Source organism: Musa acuminata, chromosome BXJ2-7, assembly GCF_036884655.1.
Source record: "Musa acuminata AAA Group cultivar baxijiao chromosome BXJ2-7, Cavendish_Baxijiao_AAA, whole genome shotgun sequence".
Classification (NCBI taxonomy): Eukaryota; Viridiplantae; Streptophyta; class Magnoliopsida; order Zingiberales; family Musaceae; genus Musa; species Musa acuminata.
Window position 1 is genome coordinate 29,793,639 of NC_088344.1, and position 21,845 is coordinate 29,815,483.

Here is a 21,845-nt window from a genome sequence, read left to right on the forward strand (position 1 = left end):
CCCTGCTGCCCTCGTTGTTATCATTTTATGCTTATTTTCATTATCACTACACCCCCTCTTAATATAAATTAGGGTTAAATTAAGAGGGAGTGAGCTATGGGCTGAATGTGGGCTGTCAGCCCAACAACACAAACATTCTAGAATGAGCAATCAAGGTCCCATGTATTTAAATGAAAACTTATCTTCTTTAATTTTAGGATAGTGGTAAGTATCCTACCTCCTGCTAATGTGTTTAGGGAAAAATATTTTAATTTTTAATAGATTTAATCTCTAGTTAGTTAGCCCCTCATATACCTTAAAAACATCTAAGACAACCTGACACGAGCATACCTTAAAATTGTATGGGTTTGACAACACCATGCATGGTATACGGTCTCTAAGATATTAGATGGATGAGAGACTATAGATATATGGTAACTGAGGATAGATATATCCAATGGATTGGATTCCCCTGTATCATTTGGGGACTACAACATAGTGGTCTAGTACGTCCACAATCGATGAGTCGAGTGAATTATTATGGAGATAATAATTCATTGAGCCAAAAGGAGTTCTGAAATATATGACTCATGACCAGCTCGATATTAGGCCTAAAGGGTCAAACATAGGCATTGCGATGAGTAGAGATTCAAATATGAGATATCCATCGGAGACCCTATCTTGTTGAATATCCAATAAGCCCATGAATTATTGGATCCTATAGGTGAGATCCAATAAGAGCCCATGAGAGATTATTGGATAGATCCACTAATCTAAGAAGTTTGGATGGAGATCCAATACCCAATAGAGGAGGATTCATTATAGTTAAGTTGACAAGGGACCTTTATAAATAGGAGAGAACTAATGGTTTATAGGCTAGAGCCTTTTGGTTTGCCTCACCTATTCTCCTCCTTAAAGTAGGCTTGGAGTTTTGAGGAGCGTCATCGTAGTCTTACTATGTAGATCATTGCTAGAGAGGATGATACTTAACCTCATTCACCCTTTCTTAGAGATCTACATGGATCCCTAGGTAACACAATCTATCTTATACGCAGTTTTAAGTTTCATGGATTTTTATGCATCAATCTTCGCATGACGATGAACATATATTTGGGAATTTGAGGATTTTATTTTTCTATTCTTCTGCTGCGCATGTGTCGTCGCCCCCAAGATTTTCCAACAGTACGTCCGTAGTTGATGAGTCGAGTGAATTATTATAGAGATAATAATATATTGAGCCAGAATGAGTTCTGATAGGTATGACTCACGTTCAGCTTAATATTGAGCTTAGAGGGTCACACACATATGGTAAGTGTTGCAACAATTAGAGGTTCAGATATAAAATATCCGTTGGAGCTCCTATCTTATTGGATATTCAATAAGCCTATGACTTATTGGATCCTATGGAGGAGATCCAATAAAAATTAATTAGAGATTATTGGGTAGAGATCTACTAATCTAAAAGATTTAGGTAGTTGGATGAATATCTAATATTCAATAGGACAAGATCAATTAAGATAAGATAATAAGGGACCTCTATAAATATAAGGAAACCAAAGGGTCATAAGCTAGACCTCATTTTGGCTGTCACATCCTATTCTCCTTTCTTCATCTCCTCCTTAGCTAGTAGCCCCTATTTAGGGCATATGGATAGCAAGAAGAGTCGACCCCTTCTTGATCATATGGTGTACGTGGAAAAGAGGATTTTATAACGATTTGAGGAGTGTCTTCACAGCCCCTACCATATGGATCATCGCTAGAGAGGAGGACAATTGACCTCCATCCTCTCCCACAGATCTACAGGTTTTCAGGGATATATGATCTCTCTCGATAACACATCTTTCTTATGTGTAGTTTTCAGTTTTGTGAGTTTTCGTGTCCTAATCTTCGTATTGTGATGAAACGTTTTTTTCCTACAAAAAATTCTAAGATTTTATTTACTATTCTTTTATTGCACATATAATGTTGTCTTAGATTTTCTAACACTCTCTTCGCAATGGCTTTGTACTTTTTCTTTAATCGATTGATGCTAGCATGATGGTCAAGCTGAGTCGAACCCAACTCCTTGGATAGTGCCTCGCAGATAAAGGTTGGGACTACCGAGGTAGTCATCGTGCTTGAATATGAGTCATGCCCCAGTTTTTTCAAAGAATACAGGTATATATATATATATATATATATATATATATATATATATATATATATATATATATATATATATATATATATATATATGCAAAAAGGGCTAATATAATGAAATTATAGAAAATTAAATAGGGAAGTGGTGAATGCTAATCATAAGTGTCATGCAAGCCAATGAGAATATATAGTGATGTCCATGGATCTGTGTAATGGGAATCGGATTATGATGAGATCATGATAATATGATCGATTTACCTTTAAACATATACCTTAAATAATTCTGATCATAGATTACTCGAGAGGGACATTGAAATAATCGGACAGACTTATGTATTGTATATCTGTCCATATAATTGAAGCAAATGGTCTCATAGCTACTCATGTGGGGATACTAGGGATACAATGCAGGTGATCATTAGAGAATGAATTCTTTGATTGATTTGCTTACGGAATGTTGGATAGTTAATGATACCTTATAATCAAATAGTGATTTCGTCGTTCTAATAATGTACTTAGTCCTTAGATTTGAGAAACCAAGGATGTCCTGTATGAGTACTCCACTCATTGATATCGAACTTATAGATTTTGAAGTTTCAAATCTAGTACAACCGGTCATTATGAGTGGTTGCTAATCCTACGAGGGCTATTGAGTATTGATAGAGGATCATCTGCTCTTGGTATCATGAGAGGAATATTTTATGTTCTTGCTCAGACAAATCCTTGGCTAAGGTCATTCTGATTGAAAAAGAAAGAGTTCTCGGGGAGAATCTAATTAGAGTGAGACTTGAGGAGAAATTGTATAGGTCTGACAGCACTATGTTCGGTATACGATCTTTGGTATATTAGATGGATGAGGGACTATAGGTACATAGTAACTGATGATAGATAGGTCCAAAAGATTGGATTTCTCTATATCATTTGAGGACTACGGTGTAGTGGCCCAGTACGTTCGTAGTCGATGAGTCGAGTGAATTATTATGAAGATAATAATTCACTAAGCCAGAATGAGTTCTGATAGGAATGACTCATAGCTAGCTGGATATTAGGCCTAGAGGGTCATACACATATGTTAGGCATTGCGACAAGTAGAGGTTCGGATATAAGATATATGTCGGAGCCCCTATCTTATTAAATATCCAATAAGCCCTTGAATTATTGGATTCATGGATGCCACATCTTATTCTCCTCTCCCCTTATCCTCCTTAAATAGCAGGTATGAAGATTTGGACAGTGATTTAAATCACTACTAAAGATGGGGGCACTTGAAATCCTTTATCCAATCCCACATATCTATAGGAATTTAGGGATATACGATCTCCCTAAGTAAAGCACTATCTCAGATTTAATTTTTTTATGGATTTTTACACACTAATGTTCGTACAAAAATGAAAACCTTTTTGAAAATTTTGGGATTTTTATTTTATGTTCTTTTATTGTGTATGTTATGTCACCCCTAGATTTTCCCAATAGTGAAAAGTTTTGGTCATACCTCAAGAAGCCAAACCGAGATCCACATTAATCAGTCATTCCTCATCTATCTTCTAAATGGCCTCGAATAAGGAGAGTATGTCCCTCAATTGAAGCACATGGTCCCCCTTCTCGTCCAATAGTAGGAGAGGAGTATTATCAATAGAGTGTGCCGACCAAATAAGGTTAAACCCCCAATCCTAGCCCAGACTTACAAAAAAGAAATGATCCTTCTAACCTTTATTATTTGAGGGAGCACCACCAACTTTAAAGCCTCTCTTGAGCGACCAAGTTATAAATGTTTTTCTCTTTACATAATCGAAAGTAAGCTATAAAAGGCTTATGGGTTGAGAAGATATTGGCACAATTATACTTTTTGATGAAAACTATTAGATAGTGCCAAGAGCTAGGCACTATTTGAGATAACGATATGCTCCACCATTCAAGGCAAGACACTATCACTAGGTGGAGTCCCACCTCAAGGGCGTCACAAGACAAACACAAAGATCCGAGCACTAGACCATATATATACTGGCTAAGACAAGGAGCTTGTAGCTTGAACTCGATCGAGATATAATATTTGACTCATAAGCGCTCTAAGAGTGGAGCGCTTACTATCAAGTCGTAGTCATTCAAACCGTTTATCGACTTTAAATCCTAAAGAACCCTAAGGTCTATGAGAGTTAACCCCCCTTGATGAGGGAGAGGACGACACCTGTTTTGCCCTTAAATTATTGGAAGACAAGGTATGGACCTCAACCAACTAGCAGTCGGTGGATTGGAAAGAACTTGTGTGAGAGGGGAGAGATATTTAGACTTGAGGTACAAAAGTTGGATAGTGGATGACCTAAGGACTGACTAGTCATTTGGAACTAGTGTCGCGAAAGAAGTTTCCAAAATGTCAGGGCTCGAGCAGTGGAATAAGCATGCATTAAACAAACTAAGGAGTTTTATAAATAGGGGATGACCTCTCTCTCCTCCCACGATTGGCATGTGTCCTTTCGAGACCATATCGAATGGACACTCCCCCACTACTAAGGCCTCAATCAAGGAAGATATAAGGAAATCTTTCTTTCTGCCACACTGCTAAGGTGTTAATTGAGGAAGATATAAGGAAATCTCTCTCTCTCTCTCTCTCTCTCTCTCTCTCTCCTTCGCTACTAAGGTGCTATCGAGGAGGATGTGAAGAAGATACGTTCTCTCTCCTCCCACTATAGATGTTAATCGGGGAAAGTAAACACTCCTCTCCTATGATGGAGTCACCCTTTGCAATTAAGTCAAGTGTCCCCTTAGGACAACTCCAAAGAGACACATGAGTTGAGAAGATCTGACTCATACCAAAAGATTTGCTATTGCGGAGGCATAAGGCAAAATGCGCTTGAGATATATGAGTTGGGAAGACTCGACCCATGTGAAGAGAAATTTGTTATGACGGATGATCATGCCAAGTGGTGCTTAAGGCGCATGAGTCAAGAAAAATCTAACTCGCACCAAACGAAATTTGTTATAGCAAAGGCACGAGGTGAAACGCGCCCAAGACGCATGAGTCGGAAAGACCCAACTCATGTAAAAAGAAACCTACTATGATGGAGGATCGGGCCAAATGGTGCCTAAGGTGCATGAGTTGAGAAAAATCTTATCTGCACTAAGTGAAATCTACCACGACGGATGTGAAAGGCCTAATATGCTCGAGACACCTAATTCGAAAAAACTCAACCCGTAGGATGAGATCTCGAATGCTCCCATGTTGTAAAAATCAAATGACTCACTTGGAACCCAAGAGCCCCAAAGCATGCATTCGAGAGGAGGACAAATGATAGGAAATATATAATCAAACTAGCCACTACCCATCACATAAGGCCTATGGAAAAAAAAAGCCCAAACGACCTAATAGTTGGTTTCACGTATGGATAGGAGTCTAAGAGACAATTTGGGTCAGTTATCGAACTACCTCCACTGCAAAATATTCCCAAGAGTCTAGGGGTATCTCGAGTCGATTACCAAACTTCCTCCCCTCTAAAATATTTATAGGAATATTCTTATGAGTCTAAGGAAAAGCTTAAGAGAGTTATTATAACATCCCTCATTTTTTTAAAATTTTGTAAGGACTTATTTGTAATATATGGACCTAAATGTAAATATTAGAAATATGATATGATTATGAAAGATTCATATTAAGTTTAAAAAAAAGAAAAATGATGGACATGTGTCACTAGCTAACCTAATGTTGGTGTCACCTATTTTTGTTCTAAGGATGACACATAGGCTTCTTTCATGTATGCTTGTCACCTTGTCATCCTTGTATTAACCAAACCTAAGTAATTAGATAAGAGATTAAAGAAAAAATTAACAAAAGAGGGATACTTGTTGTAGCTAATATGGGTTTGAGAGGAGAAGAGAAGAAGAATTAAAGTAGAAGAAGGAGAAGAAGCTTTGCTTTGCTTGAGGTTTTACATCAATTCCCCATATTTGGGAATCAAAATTTTCCAAAGCAAGTGTTCTAACCCCTTCCTACAGAAATCTTGATCTCTGATTTTATCTTAATTCTGAAAACTTTGGAAGATTTTGGCTTTATACTTGATATTTCTATCGTTTGGGAATAAAATTATGAATCTAGAATTTTTTAAGATTTGACCTTTCTTTGTTCTAGCCATAACTTTCTTCATAGATTCTTGATTTTAGAAAATCTAAATTTATCCAAAAATAAACTCATAGATCTTTCTTTTAATACTAAGATCGATAAATTTAGAGTCTATTTATCTACTGAAACTATTATTTCAATTGACCCTATGAAATCTATAAAATAGTGAATGTCGGTTTTGACCTTTTAGTACTCTCTTATAACTTTCTGTTGAAAACTCTGACTTATATGAAATATAATTTATTGAAAACTAGACTCATAAACCTTTCTTAACATATCTAATTTGAATAATTTGGAGTATAAATTCCTATTAAATCATCTATTCCAATCAACTCTATGAATTATATAAAATAGAGATAATATTCTCTGTCATTTAGTTACTAAATTATTTATAACTCGTTGTTGGAGACTCCTATTCATACAAGACATAATTTATCTAAAACTAGATTAATACATCTTTTGAATGAATCTTATTTTGTATAGATTAGAGTATAATTAATTATCCAAATAATTTATGCAATGTGCCTCTCAAATTTTATTAGAATCGATTATTTGTATATATGAATATGTTATGAAAAATTCATGTTTGTACCGTAATGTTTCGTATAGGCACATGCATTTTGTTGTTCTGCATGTGTTTATGATATGTCCTAATTTATTATTCATAATATCCTTTTGTACTCTAATATTTGTAGAATAAATGTGAACTTTTATCAAAAATAGTAAAAGGAGTTATGCTCAGAGCCCACGATGCTTTGTCGACCCCCTATGACTTCACTCAAACGTGAGTGGATGGAGCTCCCAGACATGAGAGACTTATGTTTGGTGGTCATTCAAAAATGGATGGACCATATTATGTTATGATCACATTTCACCATCTGTGTTTGATATGATATCCAAAGCTTTGTTTATATGCTTCTATATGTGCTTTGGATAAGAATGAAATGTATGCAACGTCATATACGATGTTTAAGTTTTTGTTTCGTATTTGTCCTTTGATATGTTCTAAAATATTTTATTTATTATTAATATGCTCTAAAACATTACATACACCCTTGATATGTTCTAAAATGATTCATATGCCGCTCCAAAATATTTCATATGTCATTGATATGCTCCGAAACATTTCATACGTTATTGATATGTTCTGAAATATTTCATTTGTTATTGATATACTTCGAAACATTTCATATGTCATTAATATATTCCAAAATATTTCATTTGTTATTGATATACTCTGAAATATTTCATACGTCCTTAATATGCTCCGAAATACTTCATATTCCATTGATATGCTCTGTAACATTTCATATGTCATCGATATGCACTGAAATACTTCCTATGCCATTGATATATTCCGAAATATTTCATCCGCCATTGATATGCTCTGAAATACTTCATATACCATTAATATGTTCCGAAGCATTTCATCTGCCATTGATATATTCCGAAATATTTCATCCGCCATTGATATGCTCTGAAATACTTCATATACCATTAATATGTTTCGAAGTATTTCATCCACCATTGATATATTCCGAAATGTTTCATTCGCCATTGATATGCTCTAAAATACTTCATATGTCATTGATATGTTTCGTAATATTTCATACATCATTGATATATTCTAAAATATTTCATTTGTTATTGATATGCTCTGAAACATTTCATACATTCTTGATATGTTTCGAAATGCTTCATATGTTATTAATATGCTCCGTAACATTTCATACCCCATTGATATGCTCCAAAATGCTTCCTATGCCATTGATATACTCCGAAATACTTCATATACCATTGATATATTCCGAAACATTTCATATGCTATTGATATGTTTCGAAATATTTCATCTGTCATTGATATGATCCCAAATATTTCTTATGTCATTGATATGTTCCGAAACATTTCATACGCCATTGATATGCCTTGAAATTCTCCTTACATCAATGATTTGCTCCAACTAATCTTTACTCAAATGTTATGAACAAAACATGCTTCAAGTGAGATGACATTGTAATTATGCATTTATTAAGTGGCTATCTATAAACTCTTGTATCCCTACCTTATATTTGGTACCTTATTTGTTTGAAATTATCCTCTTTCACCATAGATATGTTAATTGCTTGCTGAGCTCTATATGCTCACCCCGTTACTATATAAATTTTTTAGGATAATTTATTGCTCGCTAGAATGTTTATATTAGGCTGAGGCAATGGAAAGCTAGAAGACTTTGGGCAAAACTTTAGTGGATGATATGTTTTTATTATATAAGTACACTTACTGTCTAATGAAATATTAATGGTATATCTAAACTATGAGTTTTGTAAAAGTTTAAAAGATCTCTCATGTTAGGATTTTAGAGTGTTAAGTTAATTTGTGTAATGACATGAACATGTGGTAAATATTAGTTTTTGTGATTGTATAGAATCCTACACTTGTGGATTTATAAGGTGGTTCTTGTCTTGGTGAGTTGGTTTCAAATTTTATTATTCATCAAGTGATGTAGTATTCGAGGGGGGCATGATAGTTACGAACTACCTTCCCCATGGAATATTCATAGGAATATTCTCGAGAGTCCAAAGGATAACTTTGGATGATTACGAACTACCTCTCTTATGGAATATTTACATGAATATTCTTAAGAGTCAAGGGGGTAATTCGGGTCGATTATAAACCGCCTTCCTTATAAAATTTATATGAGATATTTCATCGCCTTAAGATCAAGTATAAAAATGCACCGTCAACTCTCGATGGGAGACTAAGGGCTAAATATGTATATTAAGCTTAAGCATTAGAACTAAACTCAAGAAGCTTCTCTCAATTTTAATATTTGTATAGGTAATCACTTAAAGGAAAAATATCTTTTTACTTTGGATGATCGTATACATATGTATATGAACCACGCTCACAACAATATCAACGATATTTTTTTAATAAAATATAATATTATTTCATTTAAAGTTAGTTAAGCTCAAATTGTGGGTTTGACCAAATAAAAATGAGCCACATCAACTCCAGAGGCGGATGCGTAAACCGTTCGTAACATCGTACGTTGATGCAATACGGCAGTGACGCTACCAGTGGGTCCCGTTCCGGACGCAAGGTTCGAGTCTCCTCGAGTCATCTGCAGCATTCGCGTCTTTTCATCGTCACTCCGTCGTGAAAGGGACGCACGGGCAGAGAAAGCCACAATAAAAGTAGAAGGAAGCGGAGTGCGAAGGCGATTGCCGGGAAGATGCAAGAACTGAAGGCCGGGAGGCGGCCGCCGTGGGTGGGGCTGGCGGCGGCGGTATGGGTGCTGGTGGCAGCGGGCAACGCCTACACCTTCCCCCTCTACTCACCCTCCTTAAAATCCGTGCTGGGGTACAACCAGCAGCAGCTTACCATGCTCGGCGTCGCCAACGACATCGGCGAGAACTTCGGGCTGATCGCTGGCTTCGCCAGCAGCCGTTTCCGGCCGTGGCTTGTGCTGTTTGCTGGCGCCGCCTGCTGCTTCCTCGGCTTCGGTGTCCTCTGGCTCACCGTCACCCAGACCGTCACCGGATTGCCGTTTTGGACGGTGAGTCCATTTTCTCCTCTGCTACGTGTCGCATTTCTTGTTCATTACTTTGCTTCGGTATAATATGTTTGCGAAGCTTCTACTTTGTGCTTCTGATCTCAGAAGGAGATGAAATCTGCACGCCCTTCTTTGCCCAAGTTATATTGGTTTCAGATCATTTTGAAGTCTTAGATTAATGCTTCACAAGGCTGATAGTGATTCTTTGGGCGAAGAATTGCTTCAGCTAACGCACATCAATTATATTTCATTTGCCTTTTTTGTATGTGAAAGTTGTTGTGGGAGAAATATATTAGGGCATCAGACCAAAGGTTGCTTGTGCCTAAAGAAAGCAGATATCGAGGTGATTTCGCTGAGATAAAGCTGCTTCTGGAGCGTCTGCTGTGAACGTTTACGGAAAGGGTTTGCCAAACTTTGCTTGCGGTGCGTTCCACGTTTGTCGCGTAAATGCTTGCTGTCTTCCTAATTTAGGGATTTCCTGTACCTCTGTTGAGCATCAAGCATTCAAACGTGTCCTTGCATCAAGGAAGGACATAGGCTATAAGTTTATGTTGCCATTATTGCTCTAGGATGTTGCCAGGCAAGTCTCTTTCGATTTGAACATGAACATATTAGCTGGGGCAATTTTAGGAATAATCAAGAATTTTAGGAGCCAATATAATCCTAGAGAGATGTCGGGCTCTTGGTCGGACAAAATTTTGATTGTTGATGGTAAGGTCTTTAAATCTAATTTCATCTTCATCATTTACTCCACATAGACACAAAAAAAAAAGTTGGAATAAATCTTCTCTCTCTTTTTTTTTTTTTTTTTTTGGGTTGGAAAGAGTAAAAGAAAAGAAAATTAAGGTAAAGGTATTATTCCTCTCAACTATTGAAGTATGTTAGTACTAGCAGTGGGGCCCATATGTGTTGGGCCCATGATTTCACGAGAAAAATGTTGAGAGGGAATTCTACGTACCTAAACAGCATGTTTTCTGTGAGTGGGCCATATAATGAAGGTGTCAGTACTCATTACAAGGCATTTTGGCCCATATAATTTCCTGCTGTCTCTGCTCAGCAAGCCCTTAGAATGATGGTGATTTTTTTGTTTTTTACAATTGGATATTATATTCATCAAGGGAAATGCTATAGGCTAACCTCTCATGAACTATATGGTTCTCTCTGATACTTTATCTGTGACGTCCACCTGCGGCAATCATGGAAGTCATTGGGACAACTTATGATAATTGTTGGTGAACTGCATTAATTATATGGACCGTGGTCATGTACTTGATGAATTTCTTTTTGTGACAAAGATGGTTATGTGGGATGTGTACTTGATATGCACTTTATCTTAGATTTTGAATGATACTTGTAGGTGGATGCCATTAGTTATATTTGGTTCACCTTTATGTAATTGGCAAAATATTTTTATTTCACAAAGTACTGTATTTTAGATAAACTATGTTTATAATAAGAAATTATCCTAGGGATGATTTTATGTGTACAATCGGAGAATTGTCCCACATCTTGAGCACAAGAATTCACTAATAATTTTCTTCACTTGCATGTCTTTGCTACTAGCAATAGTTTGTGTAGGGCATAGAGTTTAGGATTGAGGGCAGAGATATTATCAATTGCATGTTTGCCTACTTGGACATTTTTATTAATTTTGTGGGAATATAATGTACAAGAGGAACCCAATTATCTACTTTGAAGAGTAAAACTTGGAGAAAGTGTTCCCCGCCCTATGAAATTACGATCTGTGTCATAAAGGATTTAATGCAAGATATACTTTGTTAATATGATCGATTATTTCAGGATGTAAATACACATTTTTAATCTTCATTACAGCATCAAAAATTATCTTTTCGAACTAGTATTGGTTATGGCTTTTGTTGGTATCTTGTTTAATAGTTGCAGAGTTGCATTTGATGCCTTAACTTAGTATATGTCTCTCTATATGTACTTTAAGTAAGAAACAAAGATTTTACCATTCAATTAGGAGAGAAACCATTATATGTCAATTCTCAATATTCCAGCAATATGGAAATAATCATTTTTCGTTCAAAATTATATCCCAACGTGAAACATTTGACCAACAACAATTCATGAAAAAGTACTGTTACTTCCATTCTTATTCAAAAATTTTTAGGAACTGTTTATTTCCTTATCATCATCTATTGACCATTGAAAGATAGATGATGCTATTGTTTTCACTTGTGTTACATTACATATGCATCTTTCCAATCACTTCTATTATTATCCAAATAATCTATGTTGTTGAACTTGAAGTTGATAATCCCCTCTATTACAGTGATCAATTATTGAATACATTGTTTATAAATGCATTGTCATTATTTTTTTTTATTTTCTGCCCAAAAGTTAGTCTTCACTTTTTGTTTTGACACTTCTCATCTTTTTCTCAGTTGTGGATTGCTTTATGTATTGGTACTAATAGCAGTGCATGGTTGGTCACGGGGGTGCTGGTAACCAACATGCGGAACTTCCCTCTTAGTAGAGGCACTGTTTCTGGCATTCTCAAAGGTTATGTCGGTCTTAGTTTATCAGTATTCACTGCATTGTACACTGGCATGCTTCATAGTTCATCGACAAATTTGTTGCTGTTTCTAGCCATTGGCCTGCCAGCTATATGCCTTGCAATGATGTGCACTGTTCGGCCTTGCACACCATCCCTAGAAGAAAACACATCAGAACGTGGTCGCTTCCTGTTTATTCAAATTTCCAGCGTACTTCTTGGTCTTTACCTTCTCTCGTTTACAATCGCGAATAGTTATGTCTCACTGGGTGACGGCATTACCTGTTTGTTTTTTGGTATCATGGTGCTCTTCCTTCTAGCTCCCCTTGCCATCCCACTTAAGATGACCTTTTTTCCAGCTAATAATGAACAGACTGTTGCAAAAATCCCCTCTAGTGGTTCTTTAGACGATTTGTCCACCGGAGGTCAAGATAAAACAGAACCTTTGATTGTTACATCGTCAGCAAATAACCTGGGGAATGTGCAGGAGTCTGATGATGTTTCTGATGTGGAGATGCTCTTAGCTGTTGGGGAAGGAGCAGTTAAGAAGAAGAGGAGACCCAAGAGGGGAGATGATTTTGAATTACACGAAGCGTTGATCAAAGCTGACTTCTGGCTCCTATTCATGGCCTTCTTTATTGGAGCTGGCTCAGGTGTCACAGTTCTGAATAACTTGGCACAGATTGGGATTGCAGTTGGAGTTGATGACCCAACCATCTTATTGTGCCTTTTCAGTTTTGGCAATTTTCTTGGTCGTCTCGGTGGAGGTGCTGTTTCCGAGTATTTTGTCAGGTGATGCCTTTGTTTTCTCGATCTCTATTACTTGAGGAGAGTAATGTGGGTATTAAGTTGATGGGTTTTGTTCTTGTTGCAGGACAAGAATGCTTCCTCGACCAATTTGGATGACATGCACACAAATAATCATGATTTTAGCATATCTTCTCTATGCTTTGGGGCTGAGTAGTACTCTAAATGCATCAACTGCAATGCTTGGCATCTGCTATGGGGTCCAAACTTCTGTCATGGTTCCAACGGTGTCCGAGCTGTTTGGTTTGAAGCATTTCGGAACTCTCTTCAACTTTATGTTGTTAGGGAATCCTCTCGGTGCGTTCTTGTTCTCAGGTCTTCTTGCAGGGTCCTTGTATGACAAAGAAGCCGCAAAGCAGCACCCTCCCTTCCTGGATCATTCAAGCACTTCTTGCTTGGGGCCAAGCTGCTTTAGGGTCACATTCTTGACTCTTGCCGGGGTGTGTAGCCTGGGAACTTTGTTGAGCATGATTTTGACAAGGAGAATTAGACCAGTGTATCAAATGCTGTATGCAGGTGGGTCATTTAGGCAGCCTCCAACTTCTATACACTGATAGCAGTTGATCTCCGATGCGGCGGCGGCGATGTGGTCTGTTTCGGCCCCTTCTTCTCTCTAAAATGTCTGTCTTATTTATCAATGTGCAGTTGTCAAGCGCATTTATATGTTTCTCGAGAAATGTTTTTATCACTATTTTCTTTACAGTTTCACAGTAATTTTTTTTTTTGTGGGTTTGTTAAGAATTGCAGTCCTGAAAATAATAATATCATCATTAGAGCTTAATATAAATATATTGGACTCTTTATAAGATTATTGGTTATCCAATCAAAACATTTATCATGTTATTATATAAGATCATGTGTTTGAGATTTATATTTATGCTTGTTTACTATGTCTAGTATTTAATTAAAAATATTCATTTAGATTTGCACCATTTATTTGATCCAACTTGTATATGAGATAATAGAGATACACGACAACAATCTAGCATCACAAGCTTTTAAATCATCAAATCTCTTTTCTATATTAAAAATAAAATTTCTATTATGTGAAATAAAAAAAATATAAGAGAGTTTCTTTATTGCGAAGACGACCAAAATAAATCAGATAAATACAGTAACTTGTAGATTAATAGTATATATATCCAAGACTCTATTTACATCCACACAAATCTATTAAACAAATCCCAAAAGCACTTAATTGCATATTAAATTCATAAGATATACATGACATACACTGGTCAAATCCAAAACAAAAAATAACATATTGCTCTTTTGAATAAGGACCTAAGGAGTGACGAGTCGGATGACGCAATGTGGAGAATAGAAACGGTCACGATTGGTTGACCAAATGATGTCCGACATTTAAACCAAGCCGACAGTGACTCGGCTACTCTCCAAACTGAAATCAACCGGTCAATCCAATGTCAATACAACCGAGTCATTTCTCCAAACCACGTATGGACCCGATTCCTCTCCCCACGCGTAATTTCAATTGTTCCTCGTGAACAACTTGATCTGACCGTCTCCTCCCCAGTCCAGTTATGGAAGCCACCACGTCTTGCCCTCCTCCTCCCAACTATTAATATCGACAGCCCCTCTTCTCGGGCCCTAAACCAAGAAAGAGGAAGAGGAGGAGGAGGACGACGACGATGGCGGTTGTTGATCAGATCGAATTGAAGGCCATCTCGTGTAAGGGCGTGAAGTCCTTCAACCTCTTCCAGAAGACTTGCCTCTCGGCCGCCGTCTTCTTGTCGTCCGCCGATGCCGACCGCCCCCGTCGCACCCAGCGCCTGCAGACCACCGTCGACAGAGACGGCGGCGAGAACCCCGAGTGGGACCAGCCCATGCGGTTCGACCGCGACGGTGACGACCTCGTCCTCGAGTTCGAGCTCAAGGACCACGGTGGCCTCCTCCCCGGCGACAAGATCGTCGGCCGGGCCAGCGTTCCCGTCGCGGACCTCGCCGCGGAGCGGCTCCCCGGGGCCTTCCGCCGCGTCAGCTACCAGCTGCTCGCCCCCGACGGCAAGCCAAATGGCATTCTCTCCTTCGCGTATCGGATCGACGGCCGGGGCGCTGATATCGCTCCGCCGCCGCCGGATTTCTTGCCCACCGCCGCGGTGTTAGGTTATATGCCGCCGCATGATCCCCCGGCCATACCGCCGCCGTTAGTTTATTGCCCGCCGCCCGGGTCAAATTCCATGTATCCTCCACCTGTTCCCACAGCCACGGCCCCGGTGTTGAGCTATACCGCGCCGCCGGGATCTAGTCCCATGTATCCTCCGTTGCCGCTGGAACCGGCATGGTCGATGCATCCGCCTCCACCACCGTCAGAATCGATTTGGTCGCCCTGTCCTCCGCCGCCTTCCGGAGCGAATTGGTCTTTGTATCCACCAGCTCCGCCGCGACCGGAACCGAATCGGCTGCTGTATCATCCGGCAGCAGAACCGGCGATCTCGTACTCTGCACGGTCACCGCTGGAGGCGCCAACGTATCCGCCGCCTCCGGGCCCGGCGGCGACTGGTTACGCGGATTGTGACCAGCGGCACGTTGCGTATGGGTGGATGACGGACGGTTGGCATCCGGGGGCGTATGGTCGCTAGAAGCTTCCTCTAGCGATTGCTTCGTTCGCTGCATGGGGCCGGGAACACTTCTCCAGAAACTTCTTTGGAATGTCTACGCCACTGCGATTTTTTCCCAATCAAAATTCAATGTTTTTGGGTGTTTATTCTTATAAAGTTAAGCTTGCATATCTATAAATTCTTGTGAGATGCAATGTCTTTGTAATGAGACATTGAATTGGTAATGATATTAAGATCCCTATAAATTATGACAGTGAGATACTAAGGGCATCTTAGTTGCTTTGGTGAAGTGAAATCAATAAAATTGATTATATATAACATCTTCTAACAAAATAAAAATGATAACAAACCATATTTACCGCAAACACATATTTACCATACAGTTTATATGAACTCTGAGCATCCTTGTTTTTTCTTGTCAAATCAAAAATATTACAGTGTCCATGCAAATCTTTTTGTCACCTAACATATTATGACCATATCATATGTTTTTCGTAACGAAGAAAAAAAGGCACATGAGGTGCATGATTCCAGTAATTGTGATTAATTCATCCATAAAATAGTTGGCTATCATGTGCATTCATAATCACTTCTACATATTTCTATCAATCCACCACAACTGAAAAAATACAACCTAGAGGCTACCGAATGGAGCATTCTTTTGATCACTTATGACAGTAGATAAGCTCCAAAGATAAGAAACAGAAAAGAAAGATCGAACACAATGTTAACAATAATACTCTCCCCATGAATGGTAACAATGCTCTCCTGTAAGTGATTTCATCACATTGGGTTGGTCCAAGTACCAACGACTTGAAAAGGAAACCTTATATGGCTATATGTTCCTACCCATTTAACTTTCAGAATGGTCCAGCAGGTTTCAAGAATTAAAAGTTGTGGCTTAAATCCATTTCATATTGCTGAATAATATGTAAACCATAGATAGGTGGAAACAAATATAAAAAATGCATGTTGCAGATAGCATGAGTCCAAACAAGAGTATGTAAAATCAAATTCCATTTTGACATCATCATGAACATAAAGACTATGATCCAGTGGCAAATCATATAAATAATCCATATAATATTTTATCAAGCATATGAAAGTTAAAACAGATCCCAGTTGAATCTTGGGAGAAGGTCAGGTATGGGTAAGGTAGAGTTCAGATATGAGCAAAGACACTACCATCATGCTGACCTAACTCCACTCCAAGGAAAGAACATCTTTGATCCCTTTACACTTTTACAAGAGTCAGGACCTTGACAGGGTCTATTCTCATCTTTTATCACCACCAACATGCAAGAACCTACCCTTAAGGATCTTTATAGTTTAACTATTAAATGTTACACCAAACATGTAAGAAGGTAAACTCCAAATAGCTTAAAAGCCTCAAGTTCAAAAAGCCTTCAATAAATCCTAATGATGACTACCAGTAGATACAGCATAACAAAACACAACCTAAAAGCACTTGGGTGAAAACAGAATAATATGCATTTCCTCAGATAATTGTATAAACTAGAAGACCAATTGCCACAATAGACCTCTATCAATGCATGGTAGTAGATACCTACAACTCATGCCAATAAGGCCCTAGCATGTAAAATATAAACTGGTACACTAGCACCAACACTTTATGCCCTCCTTTGGTTCAGTCACCAGTATAAGATCTTGCATCGTTGCTGGTAACATTGCAGCCCATCATTTAACGTTCATTTAGTGGGAACCTAGTTTCCAATCAGATGCGGTACAAAATACTCTTTTACTTCATTTCAGTAAACAAGTGAAAGAACATTTGCACAAGAATCTACCCGCTACCCTCTTTTACTACATTTCAGTAAACAAGTGAAAGAACATTTGCACAAGAATCTACCCCCTGGTAGCGCTCGAAAATTAGATGCATTATAATTTTTGCAAAGCACAATATTAATGAAAAATCAAGAGATTCATTAATATCAACATGAACTCTAATTCACATATGTCAACCGTTCTTGAAAAGCACAATAACAAATCATAAGTTGCTTATGCTGGTAAAATTTCCTCCGTAACCAATAAAAATAAACACAAAGCTAGAATTGGGCTCAATCTAACTGTTATAAATGAATCTACCCTGAATGCTGCAGCGGTCAGTACTGATCCAAAAGTAGGTGCATCATAAATGGCATGAAAAATCAAGAGATTCACTAATATCAAAATGGAATCTGATTCACATATGTCAAACATTCTTGCAAAACACAATAACAATCAGAAGTTGCTTATACTAATAAAATTTCCCCTGTAATCAATAATGATAAAATCAAAGCTAGAATAGGGCTCAGTCTGATTGTTACTTGGAAACAATTAGTGTTAGTAAATAAATTTTCATTTGTAATCTATTCCAAGCTGGGTGAAAATGTACAATTTCACATATTACTTCTTAACATTAATTAATAACTCTCTTGCAGTATAAAGAAGCATCTTTAATTAATGAAATGCTGAATCTCTTTTTTGCTTGTGTTCAAATTGCATTCAACTAAAGAAGTCTAATAATACATTTTGTCCATCTTTGTAATGTATCCAAGGATATTTTAGATGTCTTGCACCCTGTCTCAGCTACAAAGAATTTAGAATCCGAGAGATGAAGGATTCCTCTATCGTCATGAACGAAATTTTGTGAGGGTCACAACATAGACACTAGATAAAAGCATACCCTATGCGTTATACTAGCCATCAGGAAGATCAAAATACTATTGAGCATTACTATTGATTAGATGCTTTGACCACTAGAATGGATCATCAATTGCATGAACCATACCAATTCCAGTTCAAATTCAGTGGAATCTCTTACTCTTAATTGTGCATTAGTTCCTACTGGGTGCAAGTCTTCCAAAATTGACGATATTTGCAAATTTGTAAGAAAAGATCATTTCTATAACTAGATGCAAGCAGATAAAAAAGAGACAAGTATGAAACCATGACAGCATGAGTTCAAAATATTAACAGAATCAGATTCTAAAAGTTCCCAACTCTTTGTTCATGTACCGGAGGAATTAGTGGAAAGTTCTGTACCAATTGCTAAAAGGTTTTGCCAACTTCCCTCTAGATGAATTTTTTGTCTAAAAGAATATTGAGCCCAACTATACAATATATTAGAAAAACAACTTTTGATGGCTTCATCTTATTAAGTTGGTGTCATAATTAACTCCCAGCCCTTGTTAATATAAAAGCCTGGCTTCACCCTTGGCACAACCTACCAATGTTCCTCCCAAAAAATTATCAGAAGCGAGGATATAACAAAACGTAGCTATGGTACTCAAAATTTTCTTGTCCAAGTTTTGTATACCAGAGCAAAAAAGATTTTGCAGCATTGACAATCCTTCAAATTAAAAGATGAACATAACTTGATAAAGTTACCAATAATGAAAAAAAGGTTCTTCAATACCGAAGAAGGAATTTGGCACATTAAGTTACTACAGATTTAAGCCCAAAAAACATGTGAAAGAAAAATACAAAAAGCATGAAGTTCCAGAGGCAGATGGCAGCTGAAATCCCTAACCCATGAGAACAAGCAAAACATGAAGTTTTACCACAAATTTTCAGTCCTCATCTTCCTCTGAGCTTCCCACTTCACTGCTATAGTCACTACTATAATCATCCTGATCCGGATTGATATCAAGCTGCACATACTTGACCTGTATTGCCTCTGGTGCCTTTGGCTGTCCCACCAGCACTCCAGGAACACCAGGCATCTGTTGTTCATCCCCTTTATTACCAACCATAACTCCATCCAATGGCAATGTAACTGGATCCCCAGGCTTCCATCCAGGAGGAACAGGCGGGAGTTCACTTGGTAACTCCACCGGCATTCCCTTCCTCCATCCGGGTGGCACTGCAATAGGCAGCAAAGGTGGCAGCATTGCCACGGGCACATCCTCCCTTGGTGGAGTTGGCTGCAATAGGATCTCCGTGACAGCATCAGCTGCCGCCCTCTCCTTCGCCTCCGGTGCTGCCTTCTTCGGCAGCCCGACATCAAGGTCAGCAAAGTGATACAGCTGTGATGCCCGCATCTCATTATCCTGCGGTGCTGGTGGCAGGGCCCCACGGAGCGGGGCGAGCCCTGCCCCATGTTCCGGCGGGGCGAAGGTAGTATAGCTAATCCGGTGGGCGTAGGACAAGATCTCCTCCAAATCCAATGAAGAGTGGAGAGACATGGAGTAATTGGATTCGCTATCTTGTTCAATTCTGGGGCGCTTGGGATCACGGCGGTAGTTGGAGTAGTCGTCGATGAGGTGGTCGAGGACCTGCTCGGCTTCTCGGATCTTCTTGGTGAAGGAGAGGAGAGCGGAGTCTTTAGCGCGGATCTCGCGGGCGACCTTGACTCGGGCGTCCTGGAGATCGAGGATCTCCTGGAGCTCGGCGACGGCCTCGAAGAGCTGGGTCTGCAGAGTGGTAAAGAGGGAGATGAGATCCTTGGTGGAGGCAGGGACGGGAGCAGCGGTGGCGGTGGCGGTGGCGGCGGCGGCGGAAGAGTTGAGCTCTTTGGAGAAGTTGGGGGGGTTGCCACGGTAGGAGGCGAGCCAGACGGAGCGGTTGGGGGAGAGGTCGAAGAGCTTGGAGGCGAGAGCAGCCATCTGGGGGAGGATGGCCTGGGCACGGGGGAGCGGGGGGAGGAGGGAGAGTAGGGCGGAGGAGGTGGCGGCGGTGTACTGACCGGCAGCCGAGGAGGAGGATGGCGGGGAAGGTTTAGGGTTAGGGTTAGGAGTAGGGTTTGGGATGGGGTTGGGGGGGAGGGAGGGGGATGTGGCGGTGATGCCGAGTCTGGCCGGAGATGGTGGGATCGGGCTCGCGTGGCTCTGCATCATCTTGTTCCCCCCCCTTTCTTGATCGGCGAGGAGACGGGGACGACCGTATAAAGCAGAGCGATTTCCACCTGAGTCGATTGAACCGGGTTCAGTACGATTAATTAATACGTCCGTAAGGCTAATGTCAACAATGTTTCGATCGAACCGGGTTCGGGATTCGCTCAAGATTCTACCACCTTCTGCAACATAGGCGTGCAGTGAGATCTATTGGATCATTCTAATGTTGCTTGCTTTTTCAATTTATGGAAGAAAGGGACGACACTTAAATGTTTTCATAATTCTAGGAGTTTACTATTTATAATATTTTATTAATTATAATTCCTCTAATTTTGATTTTGATTTTGATTTTTTCTTTTTCTCTTCCTCGCGTCCCTGCGATCGCTGCCTCCACACCATGCTGCTACAACGCTCGCAGCACTCTCTACCGCCGCTCCTCGGTAGTCCATTACATTATTATATATGATCTAATATTATATATATTATTAATATAATATTATGTATTATATATAATAGTCCATTACATTATTATATATGATATAATAATATATAATAGTCCATTACATTATTATATATAATATCAAAATCAATGTTAGATTTTAAAATGTTAAACATTAGATTGATCCGTTGAATCCGTCAGCATGAGTCAAACCAAGACTTAGAATCGTTGATGGACTAAAGAAAATAATTCCAATTATCGGTAGGGTGTTTCTAAAACAATCAAAGGAATTTACTATGAACCTCTAAATCCACTCGGCTTTCTATTTGTGTTCATTTGACCATTCGTTCGATACTCGATCTGAATAGAAAACATATTCCAAAGTAATATTCGTAAAGAAATATTTACTATAAGGGACGCACCCATCGGACGAAGAGTCCCGATTCAATCATCACAAGGGCCGGATAGAGTATGAATTCTACGATGTTTGTTCATAATAATCGGATCATTAAAGCAAATCCAAGCTTTGAGTTCTCCGATGATTATCTCTATAAGTTTAACAACCATAAAAGTTCAACATTTTGTTTATGCTAATGAAGGTTGGCCACTTGCTACAGGCAAATTATCCGACCATCATTCAAGCCAAATATTGATATTGATAGAAAAATCATTACCAATTAACTTAAGAAAACTACTATTAAAATATGTTACGAATGACTCGGCACTGAGAGGGAAGGGGGTGAATTAGTGCAGCAGATAAAAGTATCGATTTAAAAAACTTCATACGATAAAAATCGATTTCGACGAAAACTGTTTCGAAGAGATGTTAACTTGAAGGCATTTTCGTAAGGTAGTGAAAGCAGTAGGTAAGTTAATTAGTT

At 38.8% G+C, this 21,845-nt stretch overlaps 3 protein-coding genes across 3 annotated transcripts; 2 read left to right on the forward strand and 1 right to left on the reverse strand.

Moving 5' to 3' along the window:
* Positions 1-9,355: 9,355 nt before the first annotated feature.
* LOC103992116 (protein NUCLEAR FUSION DEFECTIVE 4) lies at positions 9,356-13,898 on the forward strand. Its single transcript, XM_009411707.3, has 3 exons — positions 9,356-9,789; positions 12,195-13,096; positions 13,179-13,898. The coding sequence occupies exons 1-3, from the start codon at positions 9,466-9,468 to the stop codon at positions 13,663-13,665; spliced, it is 1,713 nt and encodes a 570-aa protein (XP_009409982.2). The 5' UTR covers positions 9,356-9,465; the 3' UTR covers positions 13,666-13,898.
* Positions 13,899-14,598: 700 nt separating this feature from the next.
* LOC103992117 (protein SRC2-like) lies at positions 14,599-16,008 on the forward strand. The gene has a single exon (XM_009411709.3). The coding sequence runs from the start codon at positions 14,761-14,763 to the stop codon at positions 15,709-15,711; it is 951 nt and encodes a 316-aa protein (XP_009409984.2). The 5' UTR covers positions 14,599-14,760; the 3' UTR covers positions 15,712-16,008.
* A 3,078-nt stretch (positions 16,009-19,086) lies between these two features.
* Positions 19,087-20,560, reverse strand: LOC103992118 (mediator of RNA polymerase II transcription subunit 4). The gene has a single exon (XM_009411711.3). It carries the CDS (start codon positions 20,526-20,528, stop codon positions 19,263-19,265), a length of 1,266 nt encoding a protein of 421 aa, XP_009409986.2. The 5' UTR covers positions 20,529-20,560; the 3' UTR covers positions 19,087-19,262.
* Positions 20,561-21,845: the final 1,285 nt, after the last annotated feature.

What these genes read in the sequence shown, in the direction of transcription:
- LOC103992117 (XM_009411709.3), top strand. Translation starts at nt 14,761, where the DNA reads ATGGCGGTTGTTGATCAGATCGAATTGAAGGCCATCTCGTGTAAGGGC.
- LOC103992118 (XM_009411711.3), bottom strand. Translation starts at nt 20,528, where the DNA reads ATGATGCAGAGCCACGCGAGCCCGATCCCACCATCTCCGGCCAGACTC.
- LOC103992116 (XM_009411707.3), top strand. Translation starts at nt 9,466, where the DNA reads ATGCAAGAACTGAAGGCCGGGAGGCGGCCGCCGTGGGTGGGGCTGGCG. An exon ending in CCGGATTGCCGTTTTGGACG is followed by an intron (nt 9,790 to 12,194) that starts GTGAGTCCATTT and finishes TCTTTTTCTCAG; the next exon opens with TTGTGGATTGCTTTATGTAT. An exon ending in GTTTCCGAGTATTTTGTCAG is followed by an intron (nt 13,097 to 13,178) that starts GTGATGCCTTTG and finishes TTCTTGTTGCAG; the next exon opens with GACAAGAATGCTTCCTCGAC.